This window comes from Danio aesculapii, chromosome 5, assembly GCF_903798145.1.
Source record: "Danio aesculapii chromosome 5, fDanAes4.1, whole genome shotgun sequence".
Classification (NCBI taxonomy): Eukaryota; Metazoa; Chordata; class Actinopteri; order Cypriniformes; family Danionidae; genus Danio; species Danio aesculapii.
The window spans coordinates 39,456,492-39,477,254 of NC_079439.1; the positions used below are offsets into that span (position 1 = coordinate 39,456,492).

General features: G+C 36.6%; 1 protein-coding gene across 1 annotated transcript in view; it reads right to left on the bottom strand.

Moving 5' to 3' along the window:
• smarca2 (SWI/SNF related, matrix associated, actin dependent regulator of chromatin, subfamily a, member 2) overlaps positions 1-20,763 on the bottom strand; it is a 104,334-nt gene that overhangs the window by 61,092 nt on the left and 22,479 nt on the right. Inside the window, exons 8-14 of the mRNA XM_056458159.1 lie at positions 13,226-13,399; positions 9,777-9,950; positions 8,906-9,076; positions 7,114-7,164; positions 6,838-6,968; positions 2,106-2,163; positions 1,777-1,877 (exon numbers count right to left, since the gene is read on the bottom strand). Coding sequence (XP_056314134.1) covers positions 1,777-1,877; positions 2,106-2,163; positions 6,838-6,968; positions 7,114-7,164; positions 8,906-9,076; positions 9,777-9,950; positions 13,226-13,399 — 860 coding nt within the window. The remainder of the gene's footprint in view (positions 1-1,776; positions 1,878-2,105; positions 2,164-6,837; positions 6,969-7,113; positions 7,165-8,905; positions 9,077-9,776; positions 9,951-13,225; positions 13,400-20,763) is intronic.

Genomic DNA, 20,763 nt, shown 5'->3' on the forward strand with positions numbered 1-20,763 from the left:
CTGACCTCTCTCATTGACAAAGACTTTTCAGCCACAGATCCATCGCTCACTGGCTGTTTTTAGCTTTCACACCACTCTCTAGAAACCCTAGTGACTGTTTTGTGTGAAAATCCCAGGAGATCCACTGTCCAGAGTTCCCCTCTGGCACTGACAATCACTTGACGGCGTAAGAGACATTTCTTGGCAATTCTGATTTTTAAACCTCTATACCATGTCCAAGTTTTCATGCTGTGAGTCAGCTACATGATTGACTGATTAGACGTTTGCATTAAAGAGCAGAGTAAATGTGTAGTAGCAGTATAACACAGTGCCCACTTAATTTCTAACTGACATAAACAAGAAGTATAATTCATCATTTTAATTTACCGCCAGCCCAAATACTTGTTGCAAGTGTGTTGAGGTTCAAAGTCTGAAAGCACTCTGAAAATTAAATGCAATTAAATTTTAATTATTACCTCTAAATACTTTACATTTTTTAATCCTTAGTTAAATTAAGAATGCTGCTTTTCTCATTAAATGCATGAGCAATTTTGAGTCAACATTAGATCATGTGCTCAAATGTTCTTGATTCCCTTAAATCTCAAGGCCCTTTAGATCATCTCATATCATGCAGGATTGAAGACACAATTTGTATGTAATTCTCACAGCTAGAGGGGTATTTATTTATTTATTACATATTTATTGCCACATCAGCATCTTATGGCTATTTCGTGGCCAAATGGATATCCATTAAAATATTACATGATAAAAACAAATTCGTATTATATAAACAAAATTACTTAGACAAATATATAAAATATAAATAGATAAAATTTACAAAAAAATTAATTAAAAGTTAAATATGGTTTTTCAGTTCTATTTTTGATAAAAAAAAATGTAAAACTCTTCCTGTTGGTACATTTTTTAAAATGTCCATCAAAGTACTCTCCTTATAAAAATTTTGTCTAATAGAATTTAAACTTCTACATTCCAACAAAATATGTTTTATGGTGAGAGCAATCTGGCAGTTATTACATTTAGGTGATTCTTCGTTATTTAATAAATATGAATGTGTCAACCTAGAATGTCCAATTTGACATCTGGTATAGACCGTCTGATCATGCCTGGTTTCGAAATTATAATTTGCTAAATGTCTTTCATTTATTTTCGGGTTAATTTCATATAATTTGTTGTTGATGCGCCACCTGGCTTGAGAAAACCGTTCTCAAAGACTTACTTTTAGTCATTATTTGGGTAGCACACATATTCTGAATGCCTTTGGCAGAATTCAAAATGAGCCATTTTAATCTAGATTAACTCCAAGATTACAGTGAGACTAATCTAGATTAAAAAAAGTTATCTATGCCCACCTATAATATATATACACACACACAGAGTATATTAATTCTGTGGAATCGATGGTTACAGGATTCCAGCTTCCTTCAAAATGTCTTCTTTTGTGTTCAACAGAAGAGAGGAAAAAGATATTTTTGTGAGAACTATCCCTATAAATTTCATTTACAAAAAAAGTATAAAATTGGAAAAGTGCTAAATAGTTTGACAAGTACACATCTGAAGCCCACTGTAAACAACTATATCCAGCATAGAGCAATATCACGCTGAAGGGAATCCTGACAGAAAAAGAATGAAAAAATGTGAACACTTAACAGTTATCAACGCCAATATCTTCCTGGTCTACTTTCCTTGCACTCCAGCTCGACATGACATTTGTGTGTGCGTGCGTGTGTGGTTGTGTGTGAGTGTGTGTGCGCTTTGAAGTGTGAACAGGAAACGTACTCTATGATGTGCTTGGCTGCTGTTTCAGATACTTCATCACTGTTGGGATCGATGACTTTCTTTTCTTCCGACTCAGCTCTGGAGACCACCTCCTCATCATCCTAAAAGAGAGTATTAACGGATTATGCTCATTTAATGCACAGTGATTGCCCAAGTTACACAATATAGCAGCATATGCAGGAAAGAAAGGAGCTCCAAATGCGGAGACTAAAAGAGGCTTATGGGAAGCGGAGAAAAAGATGATAATGTGAGTTTGTGTACTCATGTATGACTCACTCTACACCAAGAAGCTGTCAATGCTTAATGGGAAGAAATAAGAGGGCACTCACCTCCTCTTCAAAATCCGAGCCACTTTCTTCACTGTCTGAACGCGGAGCAACTTCATAGCTGTTTTAAAGGGCATAATGCACTAGTAAACACTTGAAGCCTTAGAAAGGTTTATTGACAAGACAAGCTTAAAAAAGGTGCTTGTTATCAAAGCTTTTCATCTTACAGTTCAATTATAAAAGTGGCTTGCAAGATGCTGCAGCCAGTGCTGAAAAAATCTTTTTATATCCCTTTCAACTACTGTAATGATCTACTTCAGTATTCTTAGCCAAAACCAAAGCATCTAGACACATGAAAATGCTCATATTTAATTAGCTTTCTTTACTCAATTCTAATTCTTGGATTGCTAAATAATTTACTAAAACTATTTGTTTGAAAACTGGTTCATATAGCTACAAAACCACAGTGGCTATGTTTACATACACCATTTTCAGTCAATCTAACTGAATTAAATCTGGCAGATCTGTTTACATGCACAATAAACATTGTAATCTAAGTCAAATGTATGCTTATATAAAAGATAAGTTTCAATGCAGATAAAAGTTTATCATGCTTGCATTTTTAAAGCAGGCTATAGTGTTTCAAACTAGAAATATTATGTATAAATATACATGTATATTTATACAACAGTTTTGTCTGGTTCACAAATCTGATTGGCTGATAGCTGTGTGGTATTTCTGTAATAACACCACTCATACAGCCTCCTCACCCTTGGCTATTACTCACTTAATTCCCTAAGTTTTGGGTGCTTATGTAAATTTTTAACTACATATGATCAAATCATTATTAACCTGGTAAGTGACTCTCTACGTCAATCTTTCTCTTTTGTATGTTGTAGTTCTGTATTAATACCATAGTAATTGTAGTGTATCAGGAATATATGTATTTTGTGTTGGCCACTCTTTGTATAACCCATTTTTTGGTTGACCATCTGTTCAGTCTTCTGTTTTTGTTACTGCAGAACAGTTCAGTAAAAAGAAAGAAAGAAGAAATGCCCGCATGTGTTTAGCGTTTTTCTTTATCCCAAACACAACAGTAATCTGGTAGTGTTTGCACTGCTTTGGCTTTTTGGGGGTTAATTATTGCAAAGTCCTGATTGCAACAGAGAAATACTGAGAAATCACTGTTGAATGATGGCATTTCATGCCGTTCAGACTTATCTTAAAATGAGCAAAATCACCTGTTTTGTCATCACTTTAGACATTACGCTAGAGAATCATTCAAATACTAGCCTCTAAAGTGACATTGGTGAAGTAGCAACAGTTTCTGCTGTTCAGACGTCAGCTGCAGATGTGAATGAGTTATTGAAGAAATTAGTTCCTCATCCAAAAGGAATTTTGAGACTCTCCATGTTTGATTTTCTTTTTTATACACACGATTATTTCGTCGAACTGTTGTATAAACGTAATATCACACGAGTAGCACTACGATATGGTTGTATATCATCACTCATGCCAACGCATGCCTCCCACCTATGTCGATATACAGCCAAATCCCACTGCAACTATAGATGAAGAGTTCAGACACAAAACCCAGTAAATCCATCAGACCTCTTAGTTGTAAATGAGCATTTTCTACCAGGCTCCTCTGATTAAGTTCAGAAGTTTCATTTTATAGATAATGAAAAGGCTATTAGCTGGTAAATAAAATAACTTTTTTTCTTTGGTTTTTAACAAGGTAGATTTTCTTTAGCGTCAAAACCAGCTAAATCCACTTGTGCTTTTTTGCAAAAACATCTAAATCCACATATTGGGACAAAACATTGTAATTAGTTGAATAAGATGCAATTAGAAATTACTTGCCAAACATTAAACACATTACACAAAACATCTAAAATTAATACATAAATCGGTAAAGTAAATGGCGGTTCATTCCGCTGTCATGACCCCTGATAAACCATGGAGCAGATGGAAAATGAATGAATGAAATCTGTCAAGTAAGTGCATTAATCAATAATATTAAAATTTACATTAATAAAATTCTAACAATCTGTTGTCATTTCTGATATTTGGGATTTAGATTTAATGTAAGTAGAATATAAACAATGTAAACTAAGATAGTTAGTCAAATAATGTAAAAACATAGTGAAACATCAATATCTGTCCATTGTCCATTAATATAAAAAGCTTATCAGGCGTATAGGTAATGAAGTAATATAAATAATGTATAGTTTTATACATTATATTTATCTTTTATAAAACAGATTAAATTAGCAAATAAAACACAAGGTAGGCCTACTGGACAAAAATAGGATGTCTCTCAGACACTTTGAGAATCTATCATTTATTCATTCTGACCATACTCATGTTCTTGGTCTCTTTTTCATTTCTTGTTTATCCTTATAGCATCCATGTGGGATAAAAGTGGCATTTTAAGTTTGTCTTTCGTGAAATGGAGTTGCCGTTTAATGTATAGTAAATCAGACTCATTCAAAGTAGCGTCACTGCGCAAAAAACATTATGAATGCATGTTACACTTCCGACTGTACAGTGTGTTTTCTTTTTCTTATAATGCACTGAGTTTTGAGGTAAGGGGCGCTTTTATTTGCCATTCACTGACAGTTGGACAGGTTTATGCAGTTCATCGAACTCCATCTTTTAAAATCTATTTCTGATTCGGAATAAAACATAAATCGGAATCTCCTCATAAAAGCCAGCTTACCAGTGCGCTGCTACATTGAAAACACATGATTCGATTCGCACCTTCTGACTGGTTCTCGGGACATAGCGGCTTTTGCTGTCAAGTGCAAAGGCAAGTGGCATTTAGAGGCTTTTGACAACAAACTGTAATTTCTGAATGCGCAGATGCTGCGATTTAGATGATTTGAAGCAAAATTATTTGTTGAACGTACTATGTGCCTAAAACATTCGCTCAATGTCATTAGTTCATTTTTGGCGGAAGTGGCGTTTAGCGGCTTTTGCATCTGAACTCTGCATTTACAGTTGAAGTCAGAATTATTAGCCCCTTGTTTATTTTTTCCCCAATTTCTGTTTGACAGAGAGAAGCTTTTTTTTTAAACATTTCTAAACATAATAGTTTTAATAACTTATATCTAATAACTGATTTCTTTGATCAGCTGATAGTAACTGATCTTTGCCATGATAGTAAATAATATTTGACTAAATATTTTTCAAGACATTTCTATACAGCTTAAAGTGACATTTAAAGGCTTAACTAGGTTAATTAGGTTAACTAGGCAGGTTAGAGTAATTAAACAAGTAACTGTATAATGATGGTTTGGTCTGTGGACAGTCGAAAAAACAATTTGCTTAAAGTTCTTACCTTAAAATGGTTCATAAAAAAAATTAAAAATGCTTTTATTCTATCCGAATAAAACAAATAAGACTTTCTCCAGAAGATAAAATATTATCAGACATACTGTGAAAATTTCCTTGCTCTGTTAAACATCATTTGGGAAATATTTAAAAAAGACCAAAAATTCAGAGGGGGCTAATAATTCTGACTTCAACTATATATATATATACACAGTATATATATATATATATATATATATATATATATATATATATATATATATATATATATATATATATATATATATATATATATACACACATATACATACACACACACACACACACACACAGTATATATATATTTATTGCAATAGACATTTTATTTATTTTATTGTTTTTTTCCAGATTTACTTTGTTTCATTTCTTAATTCTAGTTTTATTTTATTTTTAGTTTACACTGCATTTCTAAAATAAAGTGCTTCATTAAGCTGCCTAATAAAAATATGCAGCCTGTGGCTTTACATGCTTTATCATGAATTTTTCAAAATCTGCGAAGGATAATGCATGTCAGCATTCTACTTCACATATGCTCCCAGAGATTTCCCAGAGAATATGAATAAGAAAGTAGTCAGATCCAAGATTCTTGTGGTTGGATCGAATTAGAAAATAAATAAAACCTTCCAATCGAGCTCAATCGGATCGCTTAAGGCGTTTACATGAACGTACCTGAATCCATTTGAACTATCTACCTGATTACAAACAGATTACATGGCTGCATGTAAACATAGCCAGTGTTGCTTTAATATTTTAAAATATCCTGCTTTGTTTTGTTTGGGTTGTAATTGGGAAAAAGGAAAAGATAAATAAACAGACATTATGTGTCCAAAATGTAGCTCACTCAACATTAACCTTTTGGTTTTAGGGGAATATTTTGTCTTTTATAATTCAAATTATGTAAAGACATTCTGATTCTGATCAGACTTCATTACACAGAGGATGATTTTGCTTGTTCTTTTTTAGAAAAATGAGTAACATACCCAATAAAGTCAAACAACATTAACAGATCAATTATGATATTATCATAGACAGTAAATATAAGAAACTCCTAATCAATTGGATCTAACAATATGAAACACTTTAAAAAAAATACATGCACAAATGACCTGTTAACAATTCACATGCATTTAAAAAACACACATAATGTAATATTATTAATGCAATTACAAGTAATCTTAGCATAGACTGTTAATTTGAGTGATTTGTTCTACTGTATATGAAAAATTGGCATTATTTACTCTTTTTTTCAGTTACCAAAATTTCAGCATGTTCCCTTCATCGTTTCCTTCACCCCTCACAGCAGTAAACACATTGCTCACCGCAGTTTCACAGCTATATCCAAGAAACTGGCCATATTTTTTGTGTGGAATATATTTTCTATTACCAGACACACAGAAGCTTCAGTGTGAGGACAGCTTACCCAGGGTTCATCTCGAGCCAGGCCTCTAACTGACTGGACTTGGGGGCATCTGTCCCCTGTAGCACTTTCCCCGTCTCGGTCTGAATGACTTTGACTGGCAGCTCACTCATCTGGCTGTTCTCATCTATGGGCTGCGCAAATAAGTAAACATAAAAGCAGGTTTTCTGTGACAAGCCGCGTTGGATTAGGTTTGACAGACTGAGTTTACCAGAAGGAACACACATGAGTCGGTTATTCACATCTACCCTGCTTTCAATTTTGGAGCAATTTACTTACCTCTCCATCAGGCCCAATGGCTCCCATTCCCTCGGCATCACCAGCTTCCTTCTGAAGGTTAAAGATGACAGAAATAAACAAGCATTGAGTGTTTGATGACCATTAAAAAATCCCCAACAGAAGCAGTAAATTAAACATTCTAAGTTGAAGTCAAAATGATTAGCCTTCCTGTGAATTTGATGTTTAACCGAGCAAATGATGTTTAAAATAGCAAGGATTATTTTGACATTTCTATGTTGGCTACTCAACTCTGTCCTCGAAACCAAATGTATCTTCTCCTGGGTCATTCATGCTACAAGGCCCAATTTTGGTCAAAATGTGCCTTCTGCATTCAAGACTGTTGCTATATTTCCTTATGCCAATCAGACTTATCGTTTTTGAATTTTTTTTTAATATTACAGTTTAATAATCCGGGCATATAAAAAATTATACAAGCCCCAAATTTGGCCAAAAGCTGTGGTGTGGATTAGAGTTTGTTGCTATATCTTTTCAGGCTTATCAGAAAAGATATCATATAGTTTTCCAATAAATACTTTCTGAGCATTATTTTTCTCAAATTATGGCAAGCCATAAACTCAATGACTTAATCGCCATGATACGGCAAGCCATTTTTACAAAAAAGTTATTTTTTTTCCTGATATGACAAGCCATTTTAACAAAAAGTAATTGTTTTTACTGATACAGCAAGCCAATTTCGTATGCATCACTTTCACACTTAATGAGCATTATGTTTTCAATAAAATATGGCAAGCCATTTTTACATAAAGTCCAAGTTCAATTTTTGACTATCACAGAGACATTGGGGTTGACTTTTATCACTCTTATTGGCAAGAGGCTTTGATGTATCATCACTAAGCTGTCAATTGTCCCCATAGCAATAAAACAGGCTAACCTAGCAACCATTTAAAAACAGCAATATCTCTACATCAGAACAACGTAGGGAGCTGGCTATTGGCTTGTTTGACTCATGCTAGCAAATGGGACTTCCTATGTACTATGCATGGTAAAAATGATACGCCAAGCACTAATAACGATTAGCTACATGCTATTAATGATTATCCAAGTGTAATAACCTATACTAAAAAAAGCCTACTAAGTATTAGCATTTGATCAAACATGTACATGAGCGTTACCATTTAGCAACTGCTTAGCAACCACCTAGCAATGCCACAAACATTTTAGCAACTGCCTAGCAATGACTTAGCAATCGCTGTGCGTCCTGCCAACTGCCATTCCCAGTTCTAGCGCAGTCACGTTGGTTTCTCAAGCCAACATCAAAGTTTGTCAACAAACTTTAGGTTTTAGCTTCCTATAATTTTTTTTCTTCTGGAGAAAGTCGTATTGGTTTTATTTCAGCTAGAATAAAAGCAGTTTAAAATTTTTTTAAAGTATTTTAAGGTCTATATTATCCCCCTTAAGCTACAGAATAAGCCATAATAATACAATGACTTGCCTAAAGACCCTAATGTGCCTAAAAAACTAATAAACCTAGTTAAGCCTTTAAATGGCACTTTAAGTTGAATACTAGTATCTTGAAAAATATCTAGTAAAATATTATTTACAGTCATCATGGCAAAGATAAAATAAATCACTTACTAGAAATTAGTTATTAAAACTATTATGTTTAGAAATGTCTTCTTTCCGTTGAACAGAGGGAAGAAAAAATATAGATGGGGCTAATAATTAAGGAGGCCTAATAATTCTGACTGTATAAATAGCCTCGTACTTTACTGCATCAAATTTGAGCCTAATGATTTCATGCTTTTGTTTCCATGGTTATGTTGCCTCACACCTTTTTCTTCTTTCTCTTCTTCTTCTTCTCCTTGGCAGCTTGAGCAGCCTTGTGCTCATAGACAAGCTCGGTCAAGTTTGCCACATATTCATCTGTCTGTTGAAGAAGGTAGGCCAGGCGCTTGTCCTTTTTCTGGTCAATTAGCTTCCTGTAACCTTCTTCATCCTCAGCCTATAGAAAAAAAAAACAGACTGTGAGCCTGTTAAGAGCTTTAAAGAGCAACTCTTCCCGAAATGCACATATTAGGGCTGTAACAGAACACCAGTGGATGTTTTGTTTTTCTGATAAAGTTGACAGCATTTGAAAGATATGAAGTTTTGAAGAGCACTCTACAATGCCTTGAAAAGGTTAATTCATGTATCAGCTGAAAAGGCATAGAATCAAAGAATGCTCAATGAAAATTCTTTGAAATGGAAATACAGTAGGTAAATCTAGAAGTTTCAAGTATGTGAAGTGGTTGAACAACACTGTGACCTAAAACAGACCATATATAAATTATAATAAACACAAATCAATATGCTGGGGAAAAAGTTTAAAATAAAAATGTAATAAAAAGGAAGAAATCAGAAATATTGAATTCTGTTAACATGTTGTAGCTTAAATATAGTTTTTGCAATAACTTGTTTGAATATAAATGTATTATCGTTCATTCCTAAAGATGTTATCTGACCAAATTTTTATTTTAATAAATATAATTGTTTACTAAAACTTATAATAAAAAAATAATAATAATCTTCTCTATTCACTGAGATATTAATAAAAATATACATTTTCAAAACGGGGTGCACATACTGTATATACTTGTGTGCGCAATAGTACATCCTTATTTTACATTCTTATTTATTTACTATTTTCTAGCTAAAAATCATACCATCAGTCTCCTCATCCTCTCTTTCTCGATTCTTTCTGTCTCCTTCTTCTGCTCTCTCTCTGTGTTGGTGTGCCAGGTGGCGATGGCCTTGGACAGCTTTTGGATTTTTCCAGAGATGGACCGGTGATATTCCTTGAAATCTTTTGCATGCTGAAGAATGCTGTTGAGATACTCCTATGAAAAAAGATAAAGATCAAAGATAAAAAGTCTGTGTAAAACCTAATTATAATGTCAATGTCAATAAGCATTACAATGTCAACACATTTGAATAAACTGTGCACCCACTAACACCACCTTTACAGATTTTTTTAAATTATCTTATGCGCATTAGATTTATCTGACTTATAATATAATTTAAATTATAAATGAAATAATATAAATCTTTTATGATTAAAAATAATACATTGTTTGATATTAATCAATAAATGTATTGATATATTGTTAAAGTGTATAATATGAATAGATTTTAACAGGGGTTTCTTCAGGATTTAGGTATGAATTAATTCATCAGCACTTCTAAGTTTGAAAATGCATTACAGAATAACTTCAAACCCATTCATTTTTAATTCATTAAAATAATATAACTTAAGTGTTTTGAATAACTCTTTTTCTAAACACTAGAATACAAAGATAACTTTTGTTGTACCATAAATTTACACTCCATCAGCATTTCTCTCTTGTTTTCCAGTCTAAATTTCTAGAGATTTTAAGTCAATATAGATTTACTTTTAAAAAGCGAAATTGCTTATCTGACAGTGGGCATTGAAAAATCTACTTAAATCAAATGGAAAAAGTCATTTTCATACACACTGAGAGATAGGTGTTCCTGTTTTACGCATGAACTCACTGTTTTTTTTATAAAAAAATTTAAAAACACGATTTCTTAATTTTCTCCCTCCGCTGAATGTATCTTCTTTTAAAACTCTTTAGATAGCTGTGCTGGGAAACCAAAATATTGCAGAATTTATATTCCTCAAGACTATAAACACACACAGTCCTTCAGAAATCACTATAATATTCTGATTTAATTCTCAGGAAACAATTCAGATTATTAACAATGTAAAAGTGTGCATCTTATACAAGGTTTCAATTCATAATTTAATTCAATTAGTTACCTAGAGCAAAACAGGTCGGAGCTTTAAACCCCATGTGCAAATTCCCTCTTTGTATCTTTAAAACAATCTGCTTGTACTAGCCTTGAAAAGCACCTTAGCAAACCCTTCCGTGCAATGTGATGGGTTCACATAACAGCTTTGATCAAATGAGCTGCACAGATGGATAAACTCTGAAATGCTCAGAGACACCTTAAAGAAAGCATTAAACTGAGCTAAAAACAACATGTTACTCTATCAAAGTTTGATTGAAGACTTGAAACAAAAAATTCTGAAACATTTCTTATGTGTAATAACAACGGAATACACCCAAAGAGCTTCACAATCATGATGAGGGGTCTCTCCACACCATCACCAGTGTGCAGCATCCACTTGGATGATGCGACAGCAGCCACAGGACAATGGCGCCAGTGCGCACACCACATACCAGCTATAGGTAAAGTGAAAAGACGGTGATCAGGCCAATCTGGTGGATGGTGATAATTCAGGACCTCAGTTTAACATCTCGCCAAAATAAGTTGCTCACTGACAGTATAGTGTCCCCTTCACTTTACTGGGGCATTAGGACACAGACTGCAAGTTAAGTGCCCCTACTAGCCTCACTAACACCACATCGAACAGCAACATAGTTTTTCCATGTGGTCTCGTGTCTAGGTACTGACCAAGCTGACCTGCTTAGCTTCAGTGAGTAACCGGTCTTGGGCTGCAGGGTGATATGGCTGTGGGCCATTTCATACTTTATATAAAAGGCTTTATTGTAATGGCTGCTTCAAGATGCCTCTTGTATTGAATTCATGTCAGGTTATTGGCTGAGCTTTTTTTTCTTTTCTGAAATCAGCTGAGTTTCTTTAGCTGTATTTGGGATCATTGTCTGGCTAAAACATACACCCTGATTCATCTTCATCTGGTAATGCAGTTGTTGAGACTGAAGCAGCTAATATTCATTTAAACTGACAATGGGCGGAGGGTTGCTTTCCATTTTTTTTACACTTTTGTCTTCATGTGTTCAATCCTTTCACCCTGTGCCTTTTCATTTTATTTTATAAACTTAACTTCTAAACTAAAATTAGTTTTTGTGTTTTGTATGTATGGATTGCTTTGGTTGTAACTGACACCTGTTGAAATATGTAGGTCAACAGCACCTTTAGAAATATATTTTCTGAAAAAAACAGTTAAGTGAATGCTTCTTTGCCCAACAAATGCTTAAGAATAACTTCCTACTCATTGACTAAACAGGACAAGATCATTTAATTGCTATTTAATTGCTCATAATATGACTCCTCTGAAAATCATTGTCAGCTAGTCAATACACTATCTGACAAAAGTCTTGTTGTCTATCCCAGTTGTAAGAGCAACAAATAATAACTTGATTTCTAGTTGATCATTTGGAAAAGTTGCAGAAGGTAGATTTTCCAGATTAATCATCTGTTAAACTGCATCCCAAACATCACAAATACTGCAGAAAACCTACTGGAACCTGCATGGACTGAGGATTCTCATAGAAATCAGTCAAGTTTGGTGAAGGAGAAATCATGGTTTAGGGTTACATGCAGTCTGGGAGTGTGCGAGAGATCAGCAGAACGCATGTCAACGTCAACAGCTTGAGGTATCAAGGAGTTTGTTTTGCCAATTACATTACAAACCAAAAGAGAGGGCAAATTCTTCAGCAGGATATAGCTCCTTCTCATACTTTAGTCTAAACACCAAAGTTCCTGAAAGCAAAGAAGGTCAAGGGGCTCCAGGACTGGCCAGCCCAGTCACCAGACATGAACATTATTGAGCAAGTCTGGGGTAAGATGAAGGAGGAGGCACTGAAGATGAATTCAAAGGATCTTGATGAAGTCTGGAAGTCTTTGTAATTTTTTGCCATTCCAGATGACTTTATTAATAAGTTATTTGAGTCATTGCAGAGATGTTTGGATGCAGTCCTCCAAGCTCATGGGAGTCATACACAATGTTAATTCTTTTTCCACTGCACCATGACTTTATATTCTATACTGTACATTATTTATGTTAAGTGACAAGACTTTTGTCTAGGCAAAGTCAGACCTTACTGTCCTAATTAAATAATTAAAAATCAAGGCATGATCATATTTTATTCTGGTAAAATAAGCGTAATCTAGAGGCCTTTGCCTTTCATATTAGCCTCTTCTGATACCAAATGATCAACTAGAAGTCAAGTTAATATTTGTTGTTCCTAAAACTTGGACAGGTGACAACACTTTTGTCAGGTATTGTATGTACCATAAGAATATGCTAGAAGCTCTGTCTGGTTTTTTTATCAGTAGTATATAGTTCTATAGTTCACACTTGGTATACTGATCATTCATTGATCACCTGATGTTTCTGTCTGCGCTTTCTCTCCTGTTCGATCTTCTGCTGTTTCTCCAGTTTCTCTGTCATGCGAGCCTCCCTCAGCGTCTGCCTCTTGCTGCGTTTGTATGCCTTTGAGTTCAGGGCTGTTTCCAGAGTTGTGTCTCGGCGCATACAGGCTACAACATCTAGCCTCAGCTGAAAAAAAAGAAAAAAAAAATCAATTATCGTCATCTGTGGCAAACTGCATTAAGCTAATGAGCTCCATCAAATGATAATTATATTCTGATGCATTTCACACATATTTTGCCCATAATTGTTTGTAATTACAGCACAAACAAGGCCGTGAATTCAGGAGACTGTGTTACAAATACAACAAGGGCGCCCTCTAATGGTGCGATGCATTGCACTGAGTAAATTAAACATTCATGACACAACTTCGGACACCCTCTCCATCCAGACAATGTGAAAAGGAAAAAGCTGAATGGCACCTGGAAATCAAAAATATGCATAAGCAATTTCCACTTGGTTTCTTTTAAATGATTTTATTAATCATAAAGCACAGATGAACACTGAGAGATTTCCATTAGAAGTGTCTCCTAGCTGATGAGAGTAATAAGTTAGGCTATTAGAAACATACTTTTATGTTAAACTGTATAAATTACATGCATTAGTAAAAGAGAGAATCATCAGAGTGCTAAATTTATCATTATTAATATAATTTATTATTATTAGTGACTTTTATTATTGATTTCACATGTGTCTTTTCTACTTAAAAGGTCAATTGTTTTCATAGAAAGTTTAAAATCAACTCAAATCAAAAAAATAAAATCACTGTTGTAAGCATTAATAAAATTAAATGTCTGAATACATTCAAATACACAGTACTTCTTGAGTATATGAGAGAGTACAGTGCTGTGAAAAAGTGTCAGGCAAACATTAGACTTGACCATATTCTTTATAATTATCCCTTGGGTCTCCATCTGAAGAGTGAAATCACATTTTAAAGTGCAGGAGAAGCACTTTAGCATCGAGAGCAACACCGAGTAAGTACATTTAGACCTGTTTTTCAGTTGCTGTGTTTGGTTAGAGAACACTTAGACTTGTTTCAGCTGGTTGTGTATTGGTTGTTGGACATTTAAAATTATTTTCAGCTATCTGTGTTTAGTGTTTGGTTAGAGAACAGTTAGACTTGTTTCAGCTGGTTGTGTATTGGTTGTTGGACATTTAAAATTGTTTTTCAGCTATCTGTGTTTAGTACTAGCAAGTTTTAGCCACTGTTTCCTTTTGTTTACTGTAAGAGCTTGCGTGCCGAGCCGGAGGTTTTTCGCGCGCCCCCGCGGCTGCAGTTTCGGGTATTTTGTAACTTTGGAGGCGTGTCCAAACGCCAGGTAAGACTATATATTTGAACACATTTGGTCTAGCTAGCAGGAGAAGCACTTTAGCATCGAGAGCAACACCGAGTAAGTACATTTAGACCTGTTTTTCAGTTGCTGTGTTTGGTTAGAGAACACTTAGACTTGTTTCAGCTGGTTGTGTATTGGTTGTTGGACATTTAAAATTATTTTCAGCTATCTGTGTTTAGTGTTTGGTTAGAGAACAGTTAGACTTGTTTCAGCTGGTTGTGTATTGGTTGTTGGACATTTAAAATTGTTTTTCAGCTATCTGTGTTTAGTACTAGCAAGTTTTAGCCACTGTTTCCTTTTGTTTACTGTAAGAGCTTGCGTGCCGAGCCGGAGGTTTTTTCGCGCGCCCCCGCGGCTGCAGTTTCGGGTATTTTGTAACTTTGGAGGCGTGTCCAAACGCCAGGTAAGACTATATATTTGAACACATTTGGTCTAGCTAGCAGGAGAAGCACTTTAGCATCGAGAGCAACACCGAGTAAGTACATTTAGACCTGTTTTTCAGTTGCTGTGTTTGGTTAGAGAACACTTAGACTTGTTTCAGCTGGTTGTGTATTGGTTGTTGGACATTTAAAATTATTTTCAGCTATCTGTGTTTAGTGTTTGGTTAGAGAACAGTTAGACTTGTTTCAGCTGGTTGTGTATTGGTTGTTGGACATTTAAAATTGTTTTTCAGCTATCTGTGTTTAGTACTAGCAAGTTTTAGCCACTGTTTCCTTTTGTTTACTGTAAGAGCTTGCGTGCCGAGCCGGAGGTTTTTCGCGCGCCCCCGCGGCTGCAGTTTCGGGTGTTTTCACTCTCGAGGCGTGTCCACCTGAGCTCAATCAGCAAAGCGCTCGGGGGTGTATATAAGCGACTAGTCTCACCGCGGCAGCGGTCGCGGCAGCCTCGTGTGAAGCCCGCCTCGTGTGAAGACCGACGAGGGTAAAGACCATCGACTCTACCTGTGCGACTCCACTGAGCAAAGACACCGACAAAGCACTTGAGTACCTCTTACTTTATTTTTTTTCCTTTTCTCTGCACTCATTATTGTTTTCCTTGCACTTTATTATGTGTTTACTAATTCCTGTTGTTACTAATACTCGCAGAGCACGGGAGGTACGCTGCAGGCGCAACCCTCACAACCTTCGATCAATTCATGTATCCTCTATTTCACAACTCTCTCTCTCTGTGGGCCTCTGGAATTGTCAATCTGCTGTTAACAAAGCAGATTTTATTACCTCCATAGCCACTCATTATGACTTTAGTCTCATGGCTCTAACTGAAACCTGGCTGAGACCGGAGGACACTGCTACACATGCAGCTCTTTCTACTAATTTCTCTCTTTCCCACACCCCTCGTCAGACAGGGAGAGGGGGTGGGACTGGACTACTGATTTCCAAAGAATGGAAATTCACTCAGAGACCGTCCCTGCCAAAAATCAGCTCTTTTGAATTCCATGCAGTCACCATTATCCACCCCTTTCGCATAAATGTGGTTGTCATCTACCGCCCACCGGGTACATTAGGTCACTTCTTGGATGAACTGGATGTTCTTCTCTCATCTTTTTCTGATTATGACACTCCCTTGTTGGTGCTAGGTGACTTCAACATCCACATAGAAAGACCTCAAGCTGCTGACTTCCAGACTCTGCTGGCATCTTTCGACCTCAAAAGAACACCTACCTCTGCTACTCACAAATCAGGTAATCAACTAGACCTTATTTACACTCGACATTGCCTCGCTGACCAAACACTAGTAACTCCACTACAAACATCGGATCATTTCCTTCTCTCTCTCAACATCCACATTACTCCTGAGCCGCCACACACTCCTACTCTAGTTGCCTTTCGCAGAAACCTACGCTCTCTCTCACCCAACAGGCTATCCACCATTGTTTCTAACTCTCTTCCTCCATCTTCCAAACTCTCTGCACTTGATACGAACAGTGCAACTGATACACTCTGCTCCACGCTAACATCATGTCTAGACAGACTATGCCCTCTGACATCCAGACCAACCCGAGCCAGTCCTCCTGCACCCTGGCTCTCTGATGTTCTCCGTGAGCATCGCTCAAAACTTCGGGCTGCTGAGAGAAGCTGGCGAAAAACAAAAAATCCTGAACAGCTCATAACATACCAAACTCTTCTGTCTTCTTTCTCGACTGAGGTTACTTCTGCAAAGCAGACATACTTCCGTCAGAAAGTCAACAGTGCCACCAATTCTCGCTTGCTTTTTAAAACATTTTCCTCCCTCCTTCACCCTCCTCCTCCACCCGCATCCTCCACACTCACTACTGATGACTTTGCTACATTCTTTTGCACCAAAACTGCAAAAATCAGTGCTCAATTTGCTGCACCTACAACAAACACGCAAGATACACCACCAACACCACACACACTCACCTCTTTCTCCCAGCTCTCTGAGTCTGAGGTGTCCAATCTCGTGCTATCAAGCCATGCAACCACCTGTCCGCTAGATCCCATTCCCTCTCATCTCCTGCAAGCCATTTCTCCTGCAGTCATACCAACACTGACTCACATAATTAACACATCTCTTGACTCTGGTCTATTCCCTACTTCATTTAAGCAGGCTAGGGTAACCCCTCTGCTAAAGAAACCCAACCTGGATCAAACGCTACTTGAAAACTACCGACCGGTATCCCTGCTTCCATTCATGGCCAAGATTTTGGAGAAAGTAGTGTTCAATCAAGTCCTAGACTTTCTTACTCAAAACAACCTCATGGACAACAAGCAATCTGGCTTTAGGAAAGGCCACTCAACTGAGACTGCTCTGCTCTCGGTCGTGGAGGACCTCAGACTGGCTAAAGCAGACTCTAAATCATCTGTCCTCATCTTGCTGGATTTATCAGCTGCTTTTGACACTGTAAACCACCAGATCCTGCTATCTACGCTTGAGTCACTGGGCGTCACAGGCACTGTTATTCAATGGTTCAGTTCCTACCTCTCGGACAGGTCATTCAGGGTGTCGTGGAGGGGAGAGGTGTCCAACCTACAGCATCTATACACTGGGGTACCTCAGGGCTCTGTGCTTGGACCACTTCTCTTCTCTATCTACACGGCATCTTTAGGAACAGTCATCCAGAAACATGGTTTTTCCTACCACTGCTATGCTGATGACACCCAGCTATACCTCTCTTTCCACCCTGATGATCCCTCGGTTCCAGCTCGCATTTCAGCCTGCCTGTCAGACATTTCACTCTGGATGAAAGATCATCATCTCCAGCTTAACCTCACGAAAACGGAAATGCTTGAAGTTTCTGCCAACCCGACTCTTCACCATAACTTTTCAATCCAGATGGATGGAGCAACCATCACTGCATCCAAAATGGTAAAAAGCCTTGGAGTTACGATTGATGACCAACTGAACTTCTCTGACCACATTTCTAGAACTGCCCGATCTTGCAGATTCGCACTCTACAACATCAGAAAGGTCCGACCCTTCCTATCTGAACATACAGCTCAACTCATTGTTCAAGCTCTTGTCCTCTCCAAACTGGACTATTGCAACTCTCTGCTAGCCGGGCTACCAGGTAGTTCTATCAAACCTCTTCAGCTGCTTCAGAACGCAGCTGCACGAGTGGTCTTTGATGAACCCAAAAGAGCACATGTCACTCCGCTACTCACCCGTTTGCACTGGCTTCCAGTTGCTGCCCGCATCAAATTCAAAGCTCTGATGTTTGCTTACAAAGTGACCTCTAGCTGTGCTCCTTCGTATCTGCTCTCACTTCTGCAGATATATGTGCCCTCCAGAAACTTGCGTTCTGTGAATGAACGTCGCCTCGTTGTTCCATCCCAAAGAGGGAAGAAATCACTTTCCCGAACTCTCACATTCAATCTGCCCAGTTGGTGGAATGAACTCCCCAACTACATCAGAACAGCCGAGTCACTTGCTGTCTTCAAGAAACGACTAAAAACGCAACTGTTTAGTCTCCACTTTTCCTCCTAATCTGCAATTGCCTCTCTGGCTATACCACTAACTGAGCCCTCTTTCTCTCTCTCTCTCTCTCTCTCTCTCTAAAAAAAAAAAAAAAAAAAAAAAAAAAAATTTCTACTAATGTTTTGCTTCTTAGACTTTTACACGCCTGAAACTTGTCTATAGCGCTTGTTCACTGCTGCTCTTATAGTTGTGTAAATTGCTTCCTTGTCCTCATTTGTAAGTCGCTCTGGATAAAAGCGTCTGCTAAATGACTAAATGTAAATGTAAATGTAAATGTAAATTTGGAGAGGAAAAACAGCTCATAAAACACAGACAGTCACACATTAATAGAAACAGTATGGGATCAGCTACAGAACACTGTAAACAAATATCTGTTAATTAATGGTTTCCATATTTTGTGATTCACAAGTGTTTTCCATTTATTTACGGTTGTGATTTATATTATGTGATGTTGATCTCTGCTCTGTCGACTTCTGATGTTGGAAACTCAACTCTACAGTTTAACAAAGTGAATTTTGTTGACATTTTAGTAGTTTGAAATAATTTAATGTATAAGAAATAATATAAAGAGAAACAAATCTGTAATATAACAGAAAATGTACCGGCTATTTATTGTACTGTAATTTACAACACTAATCCATACAACATATCACTTTAAACTATTAAAAATGTCAATAAAATTTAAAAAAAAATTCACACTTTAAGGTTAAAAGCTGTTAGGAGAAAGATCAAGGTCCCATAATGTAATTAAAAAGTATAAATAAATGGGGAAAATTAAAATAAATAAACACCTAAATCACAAAATATGGAAAATGTATTATTTACATTGTAGATAGAGGAAGAAAATCAATAAAAGATAAACAAAAGGTGCCTAAATCTAAAGTTGTGTTTCAGAACAACCTCTGCAAGAAAGTTTAAAAAAAAGAGAGTGTGTCACAGTAAATACTAGCTTTTGGCAAAAGCTTCTGTTTATTTTTTCGACTAGTATCTTAAAAGTTCAAGAGACCCTGGAGTACTTTTTTTGTGTGAGATTTGTGTGTGTTGAGCATCAGCTAAGACAGCGTTAGCACCTGTCAGCTTTAATTGTGGATAAACCTGGATAATTTTGAGCTTTTGTCAGTTAATTTCATCTTCCGGGTTTAAAAAATCATTTTTGGGGCAGGATCAAAATCTGTGACGTAGCGCTCGTCTGCCATGTCCAGTGATGATTTGTCAGTTTCTCAATATTATTCATTGCAGAGTTTTTTATGAGAAGAGCCTGCTACTTAATTATTCATGAGAGCAAGTGCTTTCCAAAGGCAAGGCAGACCTGCCAAGCTGTGATACTGCGTCAGCGCACGGCACGCAGTATTTAGCCATTCATGAAGGGTCATATGTGGTTGTTTTTCTATGATCCATGGGGTGTGCTGCACGGTTTTCCCCGCAATGCTGTCAGGGCCAATACAGCAAAGCTGCTGGTTTGCAGCAAGCATTTTTGTCAAGAGAGCTGTACGAGAATTGGAGAATGGCAGAATTTGTCTTTTATCAGTTGAGTTCATTACCATTCAGACACATCGCCTATATCCATGCTGCTCACCTATGTTTAAAATCCTCCAGGGCTAAGGGTTAAAATAGACCGAGCAAGAGACCTGCTGCACTACTCCACTGTGTCTGCATTCAGACCCGGGCATTCAGGAAGAGAGAAGTCATTCTCATTTATAGTGTTTATATAAACATGATTATCTTTATAATGATATAACAAATTGTGGTTATGTGTACATGAAATTGTGAATAACAAATGTAGCATGCCATTAAATTACTGTTTATTTCTTTGCATTTTAACTTTGTAAACTATAAAATCATGGGTCTCCTCATGCTTTGTGTCTCATTTTGTGAGCCAAACTGACAGCTGTTCGCTCCCCTCTTTTTCCCCTGCTCTGCTGGCCATGCCCACTCCTCCCTCCGCTCATCATGCCCATCATGAAGCATTTTTTTTTTCCAATATTCTGAGGTTAACTTTAACTGAAAGTTAGTTTAGTTATTGAAACTTTGCTAAAACTGAGCTAGTGGTGGCCTAAGACTTTTGCAAAGTACTGTAAGGTGAAGTGTATTTACTATATTTCTTGAAATATTATTTCATAAATATTTTGGGAAGTTACAATACATACATAACTGACATGTTACTAAATTGTGGAGAATTTTAAAGATCATAATTGACAACCTGATATGGTTACCTGCAGC